Below are 21,662 nucleotides of genomic sequence, written 5' to 3' on the forward strand. Positions count from 1 at the left end.
TAGGTAGATATTAAAATTTAAGGGCGATCTTTGGTTAAGTTGAAAAATGAAGAAATGTCTCTTCATCAAATAAAAGAAAAAGATGTGTGTTTATGTCATTGGAATTATTATCTTGAAGTATACCTACCATACATATACCTACATATGTAGGTATATGTATGGTTACAGTTACTAGATATCTTATCATTCTGTTAGTTTGTCGTTGATTAAATATTTTTCATTCGAAGGTGGGTACCTACTAAGGTATCTATAGTCAGATAAGAGTCTTATAGAGGTAGGTATCTAGGTACCTATACTTTATAGGGAAACCTAGCTACAAAGATAAAGGTTAATAGGTAGGTAGGTATTAACATTTTTTTAAGCAAAACATTTTAATTTAAAATATACCTAGATATAAATAATGAATTCTTAACTTAAACTTAAACTTTCCATTAATTAAAAAAAAATTATTTCATAAAACTCACCATACAATCCTGATTTTGAATGCATCTTATTTGAATTCATAATTATGTAGGTACCTATGTTTATAGTATTTCATTTTACTATTTAATTTTACTTTAATAAAACAAATTTACCTATATTTTAATAAAATTTTCTCAAAAACTTACTTTCCATAATATATTGGGTAAGTACCTAACCTGCCACTATTTCTTAGGCGCCGTGGGCCACCCGAATCTATTATTATTGATACGAATGAGGCGAATGTAGTAAGCCCTTTGGTGGTTGGGACCTTAATCCACCCAAATCAGTTTTTGCTTTTACTGTTTCTAAAAATCTACAATATGGCACCAAAATCTCAGTTTAAAAATTGACGTTGAGTTATTTCCCGTGACCCTTGAACATTTTTGACGCACGTTACTAAATGACATAGTCGATTTCCGCTTGAAAGCCTTTTCAAATACCAATCACGTTAAGCGTTTGCCAAATACCTATTCCTTATTAAAAAAATAAACTAGTAGGTACGTACATACCTACATATAAAGGTAGGTACCTATGTACATATAGGCAATTGTCTACATAAGTTCTATCAAAATTCTCACGCTTTATTAAAATTTGAATTTTCGAAATCATGTGGTTTGAAAAAAAAAAAAAAACTAAAATATTGAATAGAAATGATAGAATTCAGTTTTTGACTGCATCATCACTGATAAATACATCCTGCAATTCATTATGATTTGACCTTGGTATCTATCTTTTCTCCTTATTCGATTGTGAAGAAATTCAAGTGTTTTATCTACTTTTTTTATGTATCAGTTAGTTTCAAATTAAATACATTAACGTACGTGGGTGTATTGCAAAACAAAGTCCAATACAATTCGCAATCCATAATTTCACGATGACTATCGATCCTTGCGATCAAGTCGAAAAAACGTCCATTTGCATACAATTGAAATTCAATATAATGACCTTAAATAATCGTTCCTACATGTATGTACAAACCAACACTTTATACATATAGGTAGGTATATGAATTAAACGCTTTGATCGATTTTCGTTTGTCGTGCACGGCTGTTGGTACTTTATCACATTCACGTTCGTAAATTGTTGAATGAACCAAAGGACTCCTTTATGTGCTGTTTATAAAGTACGAACTATACGTAGAAATGCACGCGATGAGTTGTCGCGCTTCTCAAGTACCTATTTTACAAACAGAAAACAAAAATAATAATAAAAAAAAAAAAAAAAACACGAACAACAGAAAGACGTTATGGTCCCCGCCCTCGCACTTTATGCAAATCTCAATAACTTCTTTTCAATTAAATTCGATGATCGCGTCACTAAAACTGAATGGAGATCGCAACGACTCCTGCGTATATCAAAAGAGCATAAAAGATATGACTGCTTTTCTTATAGGTAAATCTTGTTTGCTTTGACTCGTTATTGAAAAGTTTTTTTTTGTCTGTGATTTTTTTTTGTTTGGGTTTTTGCAGAATTTGTGATTTCCGGTCTTTTATTATTTTATTGAAAATCCCTTTTATAGAAAACTTTCAATTTGATTGCTTTGATGAATAAAATGGGATTGAAATGATCATAGTTTAAAAGGTTCATTTTAAGGTATGTGTGTCTGATATTTGAGATTTTTTTTACTCAATTGTCTCTAAAAAAATTATTTTGAAACTAATAAAAAATGGGATAATAGGTAGGTATAACGCATATACTATTTCATTTATTATATGTAAGTGTTGCATTTTGCGGAAGTAAGTTTCTCTTTACATACATACTTACTTAGATACATATATGTAGGTATATTCAATAAATGATCAGATGCGGTTAATGAAACAACACACTTATGCTCAAATACAGCTTAAAAGATTGCCACACCAGAAAAATATTTCTGACTAAATGATCAAATTTCCGAACTATCTTTGTATACTAGGTAACTTAAGTCTATTAGATATGTAATATGTTACACCAATAAATATGTTAGCAAACTTTGTCCCGAAATAAGGGGGTAGTTTTGTGGATTGTTGTTTGTTGCTGTTTAATGATATTTGACTCGCTGACTGTTTTAAGTTTTAGAATGTATATTACACCTAATGATATTAATTTTATCTTCTTCTTAGGCTATATCTTATCTTTTCCAGCCAAACAAAATATCAAAATAACACATAATAATAGTGATATTATTATACCGTTTCGTAATCCATGAGAAGTAAAATCTTATTGCCGATCAAATTTTGTCAGTAATTCATGCATTTTACTTCGAAAAAAACACAAAGCGCCTTCAAATTAGTACAAATTAAGATTTTCTGTTTCTAATTTTTTATGGGAAAAAGGTTGCTAAATGCAATTTTTTGGAACACAATACACTTTTTTAGGTAGGCAGAGATAAGGGTAAACATGAAACCGTACCTACCCGAGAAATTTTATTCATAATTTTGAAATAGCTTCTGTTGTCGCATAATACAGTTTAATTAAATTTAATATTTTTGTTTGAAAAAAAAAGAAGACTAAGTAACTAGTTATTATTTGTTCTAAATATATCTTCTTCGCAAACCCAATCGCATGAACTGGCAACTGTCAAATTTAAAAGCCAGCAATTATACCAAAATACCATAAGATTAACATTAAATCAATTGGAGAAAAACAGAAGCTGATACAAATGTTTTTTTTTTTTTTTCTAAAAACTCATTGTGACCATTTAAACCAAAACTTCACGAAGCCGTATAGAATCAAATCCGTTGTTATTCCAATTATTTTTTTATTTTTAATAAAACACTTTCGTTAACTGATCCAATATTCTGTGCTTGTTCCTATGAGTTCTTAGACTCTCACACCAATATGACTAATTTCGAGCTGCAGTGTAAACAAAACAACAATGCAATGCTCGATATGAAATTGTCTCCCTTAGAGAATTACACAATATTGCGATTGTTTATTAATTGTTTTCCACAAAAACACATCACAACAAAGGGGGACGGCGATTAAAAATACACGCAGGACACACAACACAAAAACGGGGTTAAAGTAATCCCCCTTGCATGTTTTGCAAGTGACCTTGAAATTAGGGGATTCGAGTGCTATTTTCCTTGTTCATATTCAACCTATTTTTTTCGCAATGTTGTGAATTCCTCCACGCACTTTTGTATATGATTGTGTGTATGAATGGCTACTCACAGGATGCAGTGAACTTGGGTGCGATTTTTGGCAGATGATTTGTCACATTTTGTCAAAAAAAAAAGTAAAACAAGGAGCAGACCAGCAACAAACTGAAACTGAAACAGCACATCAGATGAGTAATGGAATACGTGCAAATAACCACCTGTCATGAACAGGATAATTGGCGGCTGTGTACGTTGGGGCGGACATGGGGTGGGAGAGTTAACCTTAACTGCTGAATGTGAAGCAACGCACCACAGGAGTGCGCGATGTGCATGGCGATGCGATGATAGAATTGGGGTAACGGCCAACTCGCCATTGAGTGTAAGGGTTGTTTGTACTTATTTGTTTGTTTGTCTATGCCAACGGATGGACAACTGGTGGCAAGTGTATCAAAGTTCGCGCCGAGGATATCAATTGCAACCCATTAGGGGGGTGGTGGTGTTGTGTCGTTGTTTTGGGTGGGAAACAGAGGGGGAAAATTTGAGGTTTTCACGCGAATAGGTATGAATTGTGTGCTTTTCGTGGTGAATCCTCGTTTTGCAAGGTCATTTTTGATGAAATTCGCATTATTTTGTCGTATAGGCAGAGACTTAGTTCATCAGCCATCAAGCTAAGGTATGTACATATGTGCGCTGATGGAGTTTTTTTCATCTCACCTTAATTGTTATAAAATTTTTAACTAAAAAATCATCCTAATAATAGGATTACAATGAATAAGACCATTTAATTACATAATAGGTATAGATATGTGCATATAGGTATGCATTGTAAAGAAGTAGAAGTAGGTAGATATACACCTAGCCCACCTACATACATAATATACTTTTTCTTTAAGAGAGCGACCAAGAGTTTTTGTTAAAAATGAGAGAGAGAGAAAGTGATTTTCAGGTGGTGCAATGTGATTGAAAAAGTGCTTTTTGACATGCACACTACACACCTACCGGGCTTTTCTTTCCACTTTCGCAGACATAAGGTGTATGGCTTGAGTTTGATGCTGATGCTCCTTGGAAGCATCACCAAGTAATGTGTGAGTCCTTTCCACTTTGACGACGCAAGTCACTCTTGTAAAAGGGTGCAGTGTAGAAGCAGAAACAGCAGCCAGCCAACATAAGCAGAGATGCAGTAGAATAAGAAATAATAATTGTCATTATGCTGATGACATCCGTCTTGTTAGATACATACATACATGCATGTGTATGTATGTAGTTTGTCATGTCGTGTCGTGTGTGGGGCTCTAAGTTCTGACAATGAGGCTCCTCTAAAGCATCACAAGCAGTTTCGTTTTTTTTTTGTTTTCTTTGCACAAGCTCATACCTATACAATACGAGTAAGTACATATTTATCTGCAAATGATGTATACGATACAATGGGATCAGAGAGCTGGAAAAAAAGGAAGGAATTCAAGATGGCAATGACTTCTGGCGATGGTGTGACAACCTCTCATGTTCTTAAAAAAAACACGCATACCACCTAGGTACTCCTACAGTAAAAATATTATTTTTAGTAATGAATGTACATGTACATACTATATACAGGGTGTCCCATAAGTAATGGATCAAACGAAATATGCTGATAGGCCAACTTTAGGGCTCTCAGAATTTGGTAACTTGTTCATCCCAAATCCTTACGGTTTTCGATTTAATGCAGTTTTTGTGAAATTTCGAAAAATCCCGACTTGGCAACAGTATTTTGATTCCTCCGCTCATAATTGATTTTTGTTTTTTACAATTCTTTCACTAAAACATTGAGTAATAATAAGAAATAATTAATTAATCAAAATATTTTTTATTTCATACGCCATTTTGCTGCAAATTAATTAACAGTTCCATGTTTTATAAAAACTCAATTTCTTTCTTTTATTTCAGAGCAACACCCTGAAAAAAATTTGTATGGTGTGGCACTGGTTTATTATTTTGAAAACTTGTCGTGTTATTGCAGTTTTCAAAAATGTATAAAAGTTTCCAAAGTTGAAGATAGAACTGAAGATATTACAATTTAAAAGCAACAAAACAGGGCTTTTCAGAGAAAAATAACTAAGAAAAATAAACACATTTTCTCGACTGTTGTTTGTTTATTTCTTTTTGAAAAAAAGCCTCGATTTTTGTTTGTTATTTTGCTCTGAAAACGTCTGTTTTTTTGCATTCAAATTAAAATATCTTTCGTTCTAATTTCAACTTTGGAAATTTTTATACATTTTTGAAAACTGCAATAACACAGCAAGTTTTAAAAATAATAAACCAGTGCCACACCATACAAATTTTTTTCAGGGTGTTGCTCTGAAATAAAAGAAAGAAATTGAGTTTTTATAAAACATGGAACTGTTCATTAATTTGCAGCAAAATGGCATATGAAATAAAAAATATTTTGATTAGTTAATTATTTCTTATTATTAGGCAATGTTTTAGTGAAAGAATTGTATAAAACAAAAATCAATTATGAGCGGAGGAAGCAAAATACTGTTGCCAAGTCGGGATTTTTCGAAATTTCACAAAAACTGCATTAAATCGAAAACCGTAAGGATTTGGGATGAACAAGTTACCAAATTCTGAGAGTCCTAAAGTTGGCCTATCAGCATATTTTGTTTGATCCATTACTTTTGGGACACCCTGTATATAAATATATGTTTATCTGAATCTGAAGCAGTGAATATATTGATTTATAAATTTTTAACTCAATATAGTTTGTTTGTTAGGTAATTGGTACCTATGAAACTTGACACAAATCCGTTACATATTTAATTTTGACAACATTTTAAATATATTCTAGGAATATCTGCATCTTACCTGTAACAAATATACAAGAAGTTTTAAATAAATGTATCCAATGTGGTTTCATTCCAGATCAAGTCTCGAGAATATAAACGTAATCACTGTTGTCTTCATTTTTTATACATGGGTATAGGAATAAGTTCCTAATTTTCACTTGAGTTCAAAAAATGACGATTGAATAATGATTGATGAGAACTTCATCACCACTAGATGACATGAGAAGATCCTATACAAAATGAATCAAGACAAGTTGGTCATATTTTATTAGGTATTGTTTATTTCTCAAGAAAGACTGATGTGTCTTCCGTGTTGTTTTTGATAACTAGTTGACAGGTGATTGCCTAACATAAGCGGTATGTATTATGTATAAACATTACAATTTGAATTATAAAACAGCACAATCTTCAATCCATATCTATTATGATGATTGTCAAATAAAAAAAATTCTTCTATATCAATTTTAAATTATAAAACAACGTATAGGAAATACCTTTCAATCGATACTAACATTTGAAACCAGTTAGGTTGTTTTTGTTTCATGATAAATCAGAGGTTAATACAAAGTACACATTATATAAATAAAGTGCACATAACCTGTACATACCAGATATTATGCGAATCAAGGTATGCCTAAGAAGTGTATAAATACACAAATTCTTTATAATGATAAAAGAAAGAAGGACAAAAAAATACTATACAAAGCTAATTGGAATAATTTCAAACTCATCCTTATTAGGTAAATATCGAAAAATCAACACATTCATTGCTCGTTCGTTCGTTCTCATTCGCTTCAATCCGCTTCATACTCGCTAATCCTTTTGTAGACATTGATGGTTGTATGCATGCATTTTTCAACAACTTTTCAAATAGATATATCTTTTTATCCAACCTACATTATACATAAGTATATATTATGTATGTATACACACTGCTACGTCCTACATATGGGTACATATGTATAAATACAAAAAAAAAAACATCTTCATCATATCATATCATGAAAAGATAAGCTTTTTCCCATTCATTGTCTCGCTATTCCTGGATGCTCGCTCCTTTAATGCATATTTAATTAGGACTAATTAACCCAGAGGATTACGACCATACGTATCTCATCTATATCTATAGGTATCGTGTGGGTATCGTTTTAGTTCTTTTCTTATTGATACGTGCAGATACATGCGAATTGTTATGCTTACCAATCTTATCCTTTGAAAATCCTTTTTTGAAATATTTAAACAAATAACATTGGATTTTTCTTAAAAAAAAACCTTTTTTCTACCCCAAGGCAGTCTGGCGGGTAACGTATCCATGGACATAACTAACATTTGGGTTTACTTTATAATGTTCTTTTTGTACAATCCTTCGTTATACCTAGCTATATTGCTGTAAATATACCTATAAAGTACATACCTGGCTTTGAATCGTCAAAATTTTCTAAATAAATAATCATTCACAATTAATGAATGAGCTTCGGAGGAAGGGGTTTGGGGTTAATGTAGGTACATATAAAACCAATGGTCATGTTTCTGTTATTTTTATTATTTTTTTGTGTTGTGTATAGAGCTGTACCTACTCTCTTACAAAAAAAATAATAAAGGACGAATATTGTGGACATGGGGTATTGCCTTTTCTCTATCAAAGTATAAAAAGGGATGAAGTTATTCGACATATCCCATTCCAATTCTCATTCCACCATACTGCGCCAAAAATGTACCCTTTTTGTGGTTGACAAAAGTTTCAATGTGCCATGTGAATGTAGATATGTGAAATAATAATAATAATAACTTTGGGTCCAAAAATGAACAAAATATGTGTGATGGGTACAATACATCGCAATCACATCAAAAATTAACAATTCAGTATTTTTAGAATTTTATGTAGCTGTATGTATCTATAGAATGTATAGATAGGTATGTCGGTTTGAATTTATGTACAGTCATATACCTATTTATTTTACATATGTATAGATATATGCGTATAAAAAGGAAAACCATGATGTGAAGGCATTTCCGATGTCCGAATTTAATAATTGTGAAGGGATGTATCTAACTATGTATATCTATAATCTTTGGAATTCATATAAAAGTGAGGAAGCATATTTCTGACCAATGAGTTAGGTGTAAGTATTCAAGTTTTTGGAGTAAAGAAGATATGGCCAAAAATTCCTCTCATTATCTTATCATCCCACTAGCTATACCCCATTCTGAGATAATAATCAGTCGGAGTGTATGTGTGTTGCATATTGTATTAACCTGAAACAGAAAAAGAAAAATACAAGGATCCGCACCTTCTTATTGCTGGTAACATCTATCAGCTTTCTTTTACAGATGACGCGAGTCCTTCCGATGTCGATGTTTGCTTTTGATAACTAATTAGCAATTCATGTATGCAAGCAAGTAGGTATGTGTATGAAAACCTCTCACATCCCCCCGTTTGATATCAGGGAGTCGTGTATCTTTTTTTGCGTGACTCGCTTTACCATCAAAAAGGGTATTTTCACCGTCTTCTTGTCACCGTCGTTGTCGTCGCACGCTTGTATCCCTTATTGTCATCGGGTTTCTTTTTTTTTGCACGACTGCTTGATTGGAGGACTCTTTTGTATCTGTACGTATAAGCAATTAATACAGAATGTCGTGATTCTTTCTTCAGCACCCTTTTTTGAATGCCTTATGTTTACAAACGCATACACATACATTGAAAGTCAAACACATACCCAAGAGAGTATTCAAACAAAATAAATAAGCAAACAAATAAATGAACGAACAAACGATTAAAAATCCTTTCTCTATCTCTTTCATTCGTTTTATTCATTTTTTTCCTAATTATTTATTTAAATATTACACACATGTGTGTATTTATGTACAAAGTTACACACCATCAACAAAAACTGAAACAGCACCCATTCCTAAAAAAAAAACATCCCCCTTCCGCCGCCGCCCTAGAACAAAAATCATCATTTGTATATCAATTCGACCATTATTTCTTCTTCTTCTTGTTACGCCATCACCACCACCCCCTACACCACCTTTTATTCCGGTCCCATTCCAGACTATCTTCATCAGAATAAGCAGTATAGTATAGCAGCAGGATGCTTGCTTTGCTTTGGGTCTATATTTTTGAAAGGATGAAAAGTATCAGTCTTATTCCTGCGTTCATATATATATATGTATGTTATGTATGCTTGTATGCAAATTTATGATTGTGTTATTTTTCAGTTAAAAATATACATTAGCTATCTGTCATGGTGGAATTGAAAATAACGGGCCAAAAGGGGTGAGTCTGAGTGTGTATGATAGTAAGCTCACAACAACAACAGCCCATATATGACAGGATTCGATTTTTAATGGATGAGCTGAGGCGAGAACGAAGAAGAACTTTAAAATTATAATTTTTGCTTAATTTTTTTTATTTGTGTGTTTCTATTTGAAAAGATACAACAATAAACTTTATAAGCAGTAGACAATGGAGGGAGTGTGGAAGTGTGTGAAGGGGTGATTTTGAACCCTTTTATCGCAAGTTTTCTGATACGTAGGTATCGACCGAAAAAAGAGACGGGTTATTAAAAATGAAAAGTTAAAATGCGAGGCAAGTTTGGAAACAATATCTAGCTATCTTATTTTTCAAATGAATTTTAAAAGGTATGAGTGGCATAGCAGGATAAAGATGGTCAATAACGATTCTGCCTTTCAATGGATTTGAATGTTTATAGAAAATAACATTAATGTCTTTCTTATTGTAATAATCAATAAATGTTTAAACTGATATATGTACATAGGTATTAGCATTATATCTATCCTTTAAACACTTTTTTGTCACAACACGTTTGTGAAGATTGCTTACTCGATATGATATTGTATCTTAGCCTGAATCAAAATAATTAATACAAAAAATTGATGAGAACTTTTCATCACTAACGTGGCATCCCACAAGGTTCTGTTCTGTCTACTTCACTCTGGGTGTTTTTCATCATCTAAGCTATTTTTTTTTTTTAATTTTTGAAATCCATTTGTATCATCATAATGAACTCTTAATCTTACATGCATGTAAAATAAAAACATTTACATATTTTCATCACACAAAACAATGAAAAAAAAAAAGTCTGAGTCCCAAATCACAATTAAATGATCGACAGCCACCGGTGTTGTGTTGTATTCATGTGAATGTCTAGCGATGTGAAAGTCGAAAATATTTATTTATCCGTCCGTGCATTGCAATATACGCGCCCCATTACAATAAAGTGTCTTTGGCCAAAGCATTTGTCATCGGCAATAGCGTCACAAGTTATGCCCCTCTGCCTTCTGCTATTCCCAAAACAACTCGTTTGTCTATATCTACAAAGAATGTGCACTAGGTATGTACACATAGAATAAAAAATACGAATACAGATATGAATGCGTTGCTGCCAGCACCGCGCGCGCCTTGCAAATCTTTGAGATAGCGAACAATAGATACTATTGAATTAATTTTAGTTTAATTTTAGAATGCTGCATGCTAGCGTCTAATGTAAAATCAACCCGCGATTTCGCTCTCACTCAGCATCTTCTTAGACACGGTTCGATCTATTTTAAATGAACATTAATTAATCTTATATTATTGCCATAAATCCGTTTACCATTCCCAGACAGGAGATCTGGTCATCTTTAGATATACCCACACAGACACACTCTTCTTCTCTGGGAGCTGTCGCCAACCCGACAAATACAATTATTTGAAAATTTCTGATTAATTGGCATTATGCGGCGTGTTGGTATTGTTTTACAAAGGATTTGACAGTTTTACATTGGCAAATGGTTGAGGAAATTTCAAAGTGTGTCCCAGATATAGAGCATCTCCCAGGCACCCCATCCACTCAAGCAACACCACACGGGGCAACAATACTCAATCTCGATATAATTTATAGGATACGCCATTGCCTCAACTTTCATGTCAATCGGAATTGGTGGTGTGCGCGCTCCATTTGTTGTCTGGTCTCTTTGGTTTTTGATTTGATTTTTAGAAAGCAACTCGAATAGCATCTCTGGCTAAAGACCTAGAATTCATCCCAAATAAATACATCTGCTGTAATACATCATTTTGCTTGGATCAGACAGGCCACCCTTTTTACTTGTCAAATCGTGACATGCCAAATTGATGTGACATCCTTTTACATTCGATTTCTAATGATTGTTTAGCTTCTCCTGAGACACATCTTTTTGGGGACAATTAACTTATAATACGTACCAAAAGAATTTGCCTCCCCTCTTGTAGGTATACGAATATAGTGAGTAGATATAAACTTACTTATACAAAACTTCAGAAAAGCAATCCCACTTTGTTTCTTTAAGAGCAACAGGATTCGACAGGGAAAACAAATCAGGCAGATATTAATGGGATGGTTTTCTGGTTACTTTTTGAGTGATGGGTTAAGGAGAGTTCACCTTTAGAAGTGCTATGCAGATGAAAATCACAACACAGAGATATTTTATGCGTGTTTGGTCTGAAAACGCTATCTAATAAGACTGGATTGTAATTAATTAAATTAATTTGTTTCGGTTTAATTCAAAAGGGAGCTAGTAAATGATTTTGAAATTGAACGTTTACCCGAACAGAAGTTGTCTAATGGGTTTTTCCTTTGGTACAAATTCTGATTTCGATCTAAGAAATTGATTTTGTGCGAATAATTTTTGTTTTATAATAGGTAGTATTGGTGTAAATATATTTGTATGTAAGTATGTATAGGTATACCTAGTATAAATAGTTAAAAAAAAAACTTATTGGCAGTTGAAAATAAATTGATCACAGATACAGATAGATATAAAAAATATTGAACTCGTTATTGAACACTTTCCTACCACAACTTTGGCGTTAAATTTCTGGCTGTAAGAATAAATCACGCAATATGGCTCACTTGTGCATTATTAAAGATCAATTCTTTATATTTTTCAGTAAAGACCTTTAGATACCTATGTTCATATTAAATATAGGTAACCCTATCACTCCGGAATCTATGCAGTAAAAAATATACACTCACTATCGACTTACGTGTGTATGCATGCTTATATAAAAGCATTGTAAAATTTTTTGAATAACATTGTATAATAAATACAATACCTCTATAACATACCGGTTGATATCACAAAAATTACAACTCGAGACAATATAAATTAATGCGTTTGGGCGTTTGCTTGTTTTCGTTGTGTCTAAATTTTGAATGGATTAATGTTAAAAGAACTAAGATACAAAAATGTTTCTTGATGATAATTTAGTGTCCTATAAGTTTTTCAAAAACATTTTTAAACGGTAAACCAAGTTTTAAGAAAGACAAATAAATTTTTATATATAAAATATGTTTCTGCTCTTGCATTCATAGCAATATTTTGGTTTTAGACCATAGGTATTGGCAATACAAAAAAAAAAACAATTGTAGAAAGAACTCCCCATCAGAAATTTTATGGAACTACAAGAACTGCTTCTTCATTTCTTGTCACATTTTCTACAAGAATCATCAACCAGTATTGATCAGAAATCAGAAAAAGAACCCTCTGTAGGCTATATTTTTTCAAAGGCTATGCCAGTCATCCATGCCCTAGCAAATTGCAATTGAGTATTATTTTGAAACACATTTCCCACAAAGCATTGTTTATTACATTCATATATTTATGTACTCGTACAGTACATACTTCGCCTCAAACAATGAGAGCAGCAAGGGAGAGTCATAAAAGAACTCAAAGAAAAAAAGGGTTTAAGAACAACAGCATTGCGCGGGAGGGCATATGGTTTAAGTGTGTTGAAAACAAATTTTATATTTTATGAAATTCAAAAACGGACATAGAAAAAACAGCAAAAGCTTCAAAAGCAGTTCAATACCGAGCATTTTTATGAATAAAAAGAAAATGTCACAAAAAAAAAACAACAAAAACAGAGGTAGGTACCTACCTCTACGCAAACAACTAACGCCTGTATATGTATCCACCTACCTATAGTAAGCACGGTGTCTTTGCATAACCGCACAACAAGGATATGACAGAATGACAGAGTGACATTTCAACATTGATTTTGCTTGCTTTTATATTTATTTGCAAAAAATGTATTGCTTTGAAAAATCCACCATTGAAATTTATTGTCTCGGCAAAAATAGCCGCAAGGATTTTATTATTTCATCCGTTTCGGCTTGGTTTGCCACCGACTACCTACATCACACCACTTCGATTCCTGTTTTATTTTTATTATTTTTTTTCTAATTAATTTTTTCTCTTTCCAATTCCGGACTTTGTTTTGTGATGTTTATCAATTGAAATTCGTTACAACTACAATGAGACCGATATTAATTAAATTTTACAATCTGATTCGCAGTGGCAATAATAATTTTGTTATCCTTGTCTTAACCAACATTGAGAGAAAAAACACCTTGTAAAAAAGAAACTTCCTTTGTAGGAATTTCGAAAGCGTATTGCAGCCACCTTAGTTCCCTTTATAATAGACCCCCTGAGGTTTGACGCCTACCCTTAAACAAAACCCAAACCAAAATGAAAATAAAGAAAAAACAAAAAAAAATGTGTATAGAAAACTCATTCATTTCGCATCCCATCAACCGCTCTGTGCCGTTAATTATCTTCGTTTGTTTGGTCTTCTTCTTTTTTATACTTTTTTTTTTTTGTTTTTACTATAGTATTGCTTCCATCTCCTTAATTAAGGGAAAATATTTGACTCTGAATCGAGTGAATGATAGAACCAATAAAGATTAATAGCATCCTTTTTAAATTGCACCATTTAGACAAGGAACAACAACAAAAAATAAAAGAAAGTATTCATTTCAACTTTCATTTAAGGGCAGCATCTCTATTTCAATTCAAATTCAAACACTCTATATATATTCCATATCCTTTGCAATTTGACTTAAAAATGGAACATCAAATACCACCCTTTTACTGCCAAAAATATCAGCAGTCAAACAAAAGAGAGCCAAAAGAATATTATTCCATAATCCATACCGAAAATCATTCAACAAAAACAAATACAACAACAAGTATATAAAAAGAAAAAGTAAAGGAACACTTGGAGGATTGAAAACGATATGAACTTTATTCTGGTAGGATACGTGTAGTATGTAAAGTTCTCTCTTCAAATTCGAAGACTATACTTTTCCCAGACCTCGATGGGCTCACTCGAGGAAGCCAATAATGATAACGATACTTTTGCACACTGGCTCTAGAAGTCGGATGGACCAGCCAACAGCCACCAACCACCAGCCTGATGCTTGAAGCTGGAGGAAGAGTAAATACCTACTCTGAAATCTAAAAACAAAAATATTTGAGCACACTGATCATCCTTGAGAGGTATACATATACTAGCACTGAAAATGTTTACCCTTTTGCTTTCAGGATATGACGAATTTGCTTTACTTAGAAAAAAATAATATAAAAAATTTTTTTTTTAACAAAAATCTTGTGTTGGGAAGTTTGAGTTTGTACATCTAAAGCAAATCAACAAATGGGATCCTTTTTGCCAAAAAATGTATTAAAATTTCTGACTTTTTGAATATAGTATTTAAAATATAAATGGATGCAAGGGATATACACATATTCGTAATTATATGTACATGCTTAAGGTCGGTGTGGTCCTTTGTGTTTGAAGTGAAGCCCGCATTTTAGTTAATTAACCCTTTTACATTTTCGTTAATTGATATTTCCATTGATGGAAAGGTGAAAAATATTTCCTTTAAAAGAGAAAAATGGAAGCAACATCAAAAACACAAAAAAAAAGTATCTCTTGAACCACAGCTTTTGCGGCCGTCTCTTGCCGTCCCGTCCCCAAAAAGCCACGGTCCCATTTTCCCGCATTTTTGCGCCCACCGAAGACTTTGGTAAAATCAATTGTAAGGGTTCCAACCATCAGAATCTGAATCAGACATCAAAAACTGTTTCAGCCCTTTCCATAAGAAGATTCTCTCTGTCTCTATATATTAACCGCTTTAAGCTTAAAAATCATTAGAATCATGAGGGGTGGTGGGCGCGGTTGTCAGATGTAATCTGTAATTAAACATTATCGACTTTGGGAATGACAACAAAAGTTATACAAGTTTGGCCCGCCTTTCGGCTACTCGGCCGGAGCAACTTGTCATCGCGCGCTTCCTCTGTTTTTTCATGCAGCAACATTGTGTACGAAAACCAAAGAAAAAGGGGTTCATTTGACGGAGAGAGGGGTTTTTGAAATTTTCAATTCGCCAAAAGTTTTTCGATTGCGATAAATCTACTTCTAATAGCTATCTGCCTTAGGGGGTAGTAGCAATGTCGTTGGTGATGAGAAAGGGTTGCTGTGTTGCCACAGTAGATTTATACGGGTCTCATAACTCGTCTCTGGTGTATCGATTTTCCTCTACTGTGGACTTTGTTGAGCTTAATTTTTGTCTTAACTTGTTTTGTTTTTGTTTTCTTATAGTAAAAATTGTTTTATTTTTGGTAAATATTTAATTTCGTTCGTCCATTGATACCCGCGGCACTACGACTTGTTGAGATTCAATCCCCGTGAGAAGCCATACACTTGTTTTTCGTATCTATTTGTGTGTCTGTCTATCTATCTACCTATTTATCTCTATACGTCGCGTCCGTTTTGAAAGGAATTGACAAAAAAACTCCAAGGTAACGAAAAGAGAATCATAATTCCTCGCAATAGATTAAATTTTTAAGAGGGGGTTGGCATTAAAAATGGAGATTCGATGCAGGATATACTTCGTATTCCAGACAAAAAAGGTATCCGAAATTCGAGTAGCCACAACAATTGGATGAACACAAAGAGAGATAAATTTGCCTAAGAGTAATTCCTTGTTAAGCCCGTTTTCTCGTTCGATTCTTGAGCATTGGTATGCCATTGCTTGGATCCTTGCTGTTTTGTTGGTTTATTTTCTCTTTCCTTTTCCGGTTAATGGCCTCATGCCTCCTTATCATGACTTATGATGTTGGTGTTTGTCCTTCGATTCGACTGACTAATTTGCCAAACTTATTTCGGACTCTTCTCCAAATTGGCTTATCGATAAATCCACTACTTGCTGCATACCTATATGTACGTTTTGTAGCAAGTTATATGCATCAGAGTGTTATAACAAAGTGTAACGTATTAATTTGGGTAAATTTAGCCCGTAATGACTTTAAAAGTAAAATTAATGAGGGTGTGTCCGACAAAGGATGGTTTTATTTGACTGCCTGTAAAAAAGGGGTTCGTGGTCGTTTTTTCTGTATTTCTTTGCTATCTGCTTCACTCTTCAACCCAAAGAACAAGGAAAACTTTTTCGAACTATTAAAATTCGAGCGGTAAATTTAGTCGAATTTCCAACCTTCTCATCCCGTTATGGTGTACTATGAACTGAATGAAACCCCTTTAGCTTCGTCCAAATTCAAATTGAACGGAAATACATTTATACAAAATTTGTGTCTGTGTCAGAAGTGTGCGAGAAGAAGAATGAAAACAAAACATGCCGAAATTTTGGTTGCTTTTTGGGGATAATGCATGGTTTTTTGTTGCCATTGCCACCATACAACTATTCATAGGAGGTATGAGAAGCTACTTACCTTCGAAAAATATTATTCTAAATGGGGGTTAATTGGGCTATAAGTTCTGCCGATACTATCAGCAGACATCAAAATGGGAATACTTTGGTAAACTTTTTTTGTGTCTGGAATATTGTTTTTTTATTTTTTATTTTTTGTGATTTTGAATTTTGATTTAATTTCAATTGTTTTTGTTTTTCTTTTCTATTTACAGAGAGCTACATTGGCTGAAAAAGAAGTAAATACTTTAAAAGAACAATTGTCAACAACTTCTACTGCAACATCAACAACATCGACGTCATCGACAACGACTACAACAGCCCCCTCGATCCATTCATCACCACCATCTCCATCCTCGGTGAGCACAACCCCAATACCAAATATAAGACTATCATCCCCAACGATAAACAACAACAATAGCTTCAATAATAATAACAAATTAAACAGTGTTGCCATACCACAACATTTGCATCAAAACGGAAATTTGCTAGCAGCTACTCCTTCGCCGTCTCCGCCATTATCTGAAAACGGTAGCACACTTAACGGATGTCTTAATTCGGTAAAATTACTCTTCAATCATAATCAAATAATGGAGACAACACCAGCTGCGTCAAATACAGCTTCTGAAATTTCTGCGGTATTGGCAGCAGGCACCACTAACCCTGCCCCCAACAGCGCAACAACTGTTGGTGCAACGTTCACAGACGCTAGTAAACTTATTACGGCAATGACCGCCGAAATGAATCTCCACCAAGACTCCAGTGAATCGGCAACTCTGGCGAGCAATCAAATCTCAATTCGATCGCACAGCCCGCTCCTGTCCACGGTAGAGGGTTCCAGTGGCAACGAGGAAACAAGAAACAATAATAATAATAATAGCACTAGTAACAATAATAATAATAATAATACCAATAGTAATAGTAATAGCAGTAGTAGTTATAATAATCATTTTGCTGATGAATTGGCTGCCAAAGAAAAAGAGGTAAGTGAAGTTTGAGTATTTATTTTTTTCTTTATTAAACAAACCAACACCATTGGAACCCTTTGTAAACAGAAACCTTAATTATGACCCAAAACACTTCGAATTGATTCCTCCTAGAATCTACTTATTCAATAATGCGTAAAACATCGTCCTTCGATTTACCCTTTATGCGGGGCCAACACTTTTTCAAAACATCAACAAAACATTTAAATCTCCGCTGGGTTGGGGAAAAGTATAAAAGTTCAAAATATGACATTTATACGAAGGTCGGATGGCCGAATTTATCCTTTTTCCCCCTCGAAGAAAAAAAAAAACACACACAAAAAAGAATGTAAACAATTTGGCAAGGCGGAAAAATTAAGATGTCAATACTGTAAATGATACTGATAGTCTTTTTATATTTTGAGGGTGGGTTGTGGTTGTTGTTTTCGAGGCGAGAAACAGCATCTTTAAATCGTCTTAATAGAACAAACAATGGTTTAAAAAAAAAGAGTGAAAGGCAAAGGCAAAAAACTCATGGCACAAATGGTTTTTACATTTTTAGAGGGACTTTAAAAGAACACGACTCTATCTATTGAAAATAAAAGGCAAAATCATCTTTCCGAAAATAGTATAGGTACGTGTCTTATATTAAAGAAAACGATTTTTTTTGATTATTTGAATGGGTTTAGATGTGTCCCTTTTTTATGGTATTGAAGGTATCTATGCCAAGGCATTATTTGTGTTATAATAATTATGTCTACACTCTACATACATTATGTATAACGCATAATAATATTTGTTGGAATATTTTTTAACTTAATGACAAAAGCAATTTTGTTTGTTTCTATCATAAAGTGCATCATCATACGTTCTATGCATTACCTTTTTCAAGATTCAAATAATATAAAAATGAATTAGATAATAATTAATTTTCAAGATTCAAATAATATAAAAATGAATTAGATAATAATTATAATTCATAAAAGCCTTACGTATGTGTGAAACACGATTCACCATTCTGCAAAATTTTGTTTAAGTATTTTGAATCCTTAAATCGCCATTTTATAGCAAATATTTTTAACCTTCATCAGATATGGTCTATTATACTTTGTTTAAAAAAAGCTTTGCGACACTGCAACGCATTACATTTAAGCTGAATCTTTCGAAAACTTATTTTATAATGCTTTGGCCAAAAAGTATCCAAGAATTTTACATCGAGAATGACATTTTTCTTCAAATTTAAAGCAACACAAATTCAACATAAATATAAATTCTCTACACAAAAAATTAAAGATTATGACCTTCTGATTTGTAAAATGTCAAAAATGCCATTGATCTTGAGACGGAGAATGTCAAAAAATAAACGAATAAAAAATAAACTAGGTATTACTATTCCAAGTGCAGCACTCTTCTTAATTGTTTTTATTTTCCACTATACATTGGGCTGGTGCGGCGTTGCATCCGAACCAGGATTTCAGTGAATAAGGCGGAGAAGAAGGAGAGGAGGCGCTTGTGGCAGAACTTGTATGCATTTCATTTCAATAACACATCAACATTCGAGCGACTTTTTTGGCCCTCGTTTGGTATTAAAACATTAATCCGAAGAACATGCACGCTCATTTATAACTTATGCGAAATGCACTACGCGCCTGCCTCATGCTTCTCCCTCAGGATCTCCGATCTGCGGCTGTGTTTTTAGCAACGTTTATTGTATAAATATGAAGTATCTGCAGAGCACATGTGTTCCATATCTTTTCCTTAGGATCTACGAACAATTTGTAGATCATCGTGCGCGGCACCAAATGATGATGATGATGATCATCATCATCCAGCCAGTCAGCTCAGTCAAAGAAGCCAAGGAAGCCAATTATGCTATGGATAGTGTGTTGATCAGTGCTTGCAAGATTCTGCCAACGCCATACCATCAACGTCGTCATACAGCCGGTTTTGACTAATGTCAGCAATAAAACAATTTCCCTTTAACCCCTTACAGTTCGAAGTTCATTCATTCCAAGAAATAATCGGCATGTTTAACAGCGAACAAAAAATACAAAAAATACAAACAAAATAAATTTAACATCTTGCATAAAAGGACAAATGCACACAATGAAAACAGCCAAATCAACGCACTGTCCCTAATTAAAATTGAAAATTTTCCCTATAGATATCTACTTGCTTTACTCTGATGTACGATAAACTCCATTCGGTTTTTTGGGATCTCATCTTCGACCGTCGCGTTCGCAGTGATTTTTCTGCGATGCGCCATCGTACATATTTATTTGCAGACTACTCACTCGAGGTATCGTTCCGATACATTGCAAACGAGACAAATATTTTCTTCATGCTAGATAGATTGCTCTGCAAAATTAATTTTCAGATACGATTTTATTTAAATATATAATATCTACTCTGCACAATAACTTGGTTCTCCACTTCTCTGAATAATTATCCTCTTTCTGCCCCCACCGCTTCCTTCTCCGTTAAAATAAAACAACAACTATAGATAAATATAAAATTATTGGTAAAAATTATAACAACAATGTGTTCGAATCGAGTGATTAACACACAGAATAAAGTGCAACGCAAAAGTGACATCCGGTTTAATTTGAATGGTTTTCCGGTTTTTCACATACATATAATATTACCATTGGCATGTGAGGAGATATGTGTATACCAATATTTTCATTATGAATTGTTAAGTTCTCTGGTGGTTTTATCATTCCGTTCCATTTGTTATTATAATACTTATTCGTTTCTCTTTCGGTTGGTTCAAAAAATTTAAAAAAAATCAAATTGTGGTTATAGGTAAATATGGTAATTCGATAACAATGTATCGAGAATAGCGATTAACGCATTATTATAAAAAATATTTAGTTTATTTTTTTTATATTTTTTTACATATTGTTTAATTCATCAGCAACTGTAATTTTGGTTGCTGGTTGTGGTTTGTTTTGAATTTCTTATCAGTGATGATTTTCGTGGAATTTTCTTCGACAGAAGTCAAACAAATGTATGCATATTATCAGAGTATTGCCATAACGGAAACATGTGTATATACAGCTCAAGTGATAAGAAAAAGTACCGTTTTGTATTTAAACATGAATAGTAGTACTTTGTTTTATCAAGTTTATAAAGTAAAATAGAAAGTTTTTTTTTTATTTATCACCAATTGGTAATTTCTACATATGAAAGGAAACATATGCAAGTTTTTTTTTTTGTTTGGTTAGATAGTAACAATATGAGAAACTTAAAATACAGATAAAATGATAATGAAAGATGCCAATTGAAAGAAAAAATTTGTTTTTCAGAGATTTTTCAAAACATTTGTGCTTCTTCAGCATCATTATTTTGTCTTCTCCGTTACTTTAGATGGCGGAACACTAACAATTCTGAATTAGTTTCTGTAGTCTGTAGAACCATTTTTCTACAACTTTAAAGAAACAAAATCCTGTAAAGGACTTCTTTATTGTCGAATACAACAACAAAAAATCTTTTACCTAAAAATATCTTTCAAATAAACCTATATCTTCTTTTTGATCATAAATCGCCTTTATCATTTTTAATTTGATTTTAAAATCATCTCTCAATTTATCTTTTAAAATCAAGACATCATCGCAAAATATTAATAAAAAATATTTAATAAATGAAAAAGAGCGATTAGTTTGATTTTATTTCGCTTGCCAAAATATGTAGCCGCCCCTATGGCTGGCCATGATATGCCTTCGCTTAAACGGACTACTAGAATATATGGTTGAGGAATCATCGTGTGTCTAGATCGCTTGTGATGTGGATTTATCTTTCCGA

General features: G+C 33.1%; 1 protein-coding gene across 2 annotated transcripts in view; it reads left to right on the plus strand.

The window, feature by feature from the left end:
- Positions 1–21,662, plus strand: part of LOC129919954 (homeobox protein cut) — an 80,125-nt gene that overhangs the window by 21,135 nt on the left and 37,328 nt on the right. For both annotated transcript variants that reach the window (XM_056001082.1, XM_056001083.1), the window contains exon 2: positions 17,109–17,876. In XM_056001082.1, coding sequence (XP_055857057.1) covers positions 17,109–17,876 — 768 coding nt within the window. The remainder of the gene's footprint in view (positions 1–17,108; positions 17,877–21,662) is intronic.

Source organism: Episyrphus balteatus, chromosome 4, assembly GCF_945859705.1.
Source record: "Episyrphus balteatus chromosome 4, idEpiBalt1.1, whole genome shotgun sequence".
NCBI classification, from domain to species: Eukaryota; Metazoa; Arthropoda; class Insecta; order Diptera; family Syrphidae; genus Episyrphus; species Episyrphus balteatus.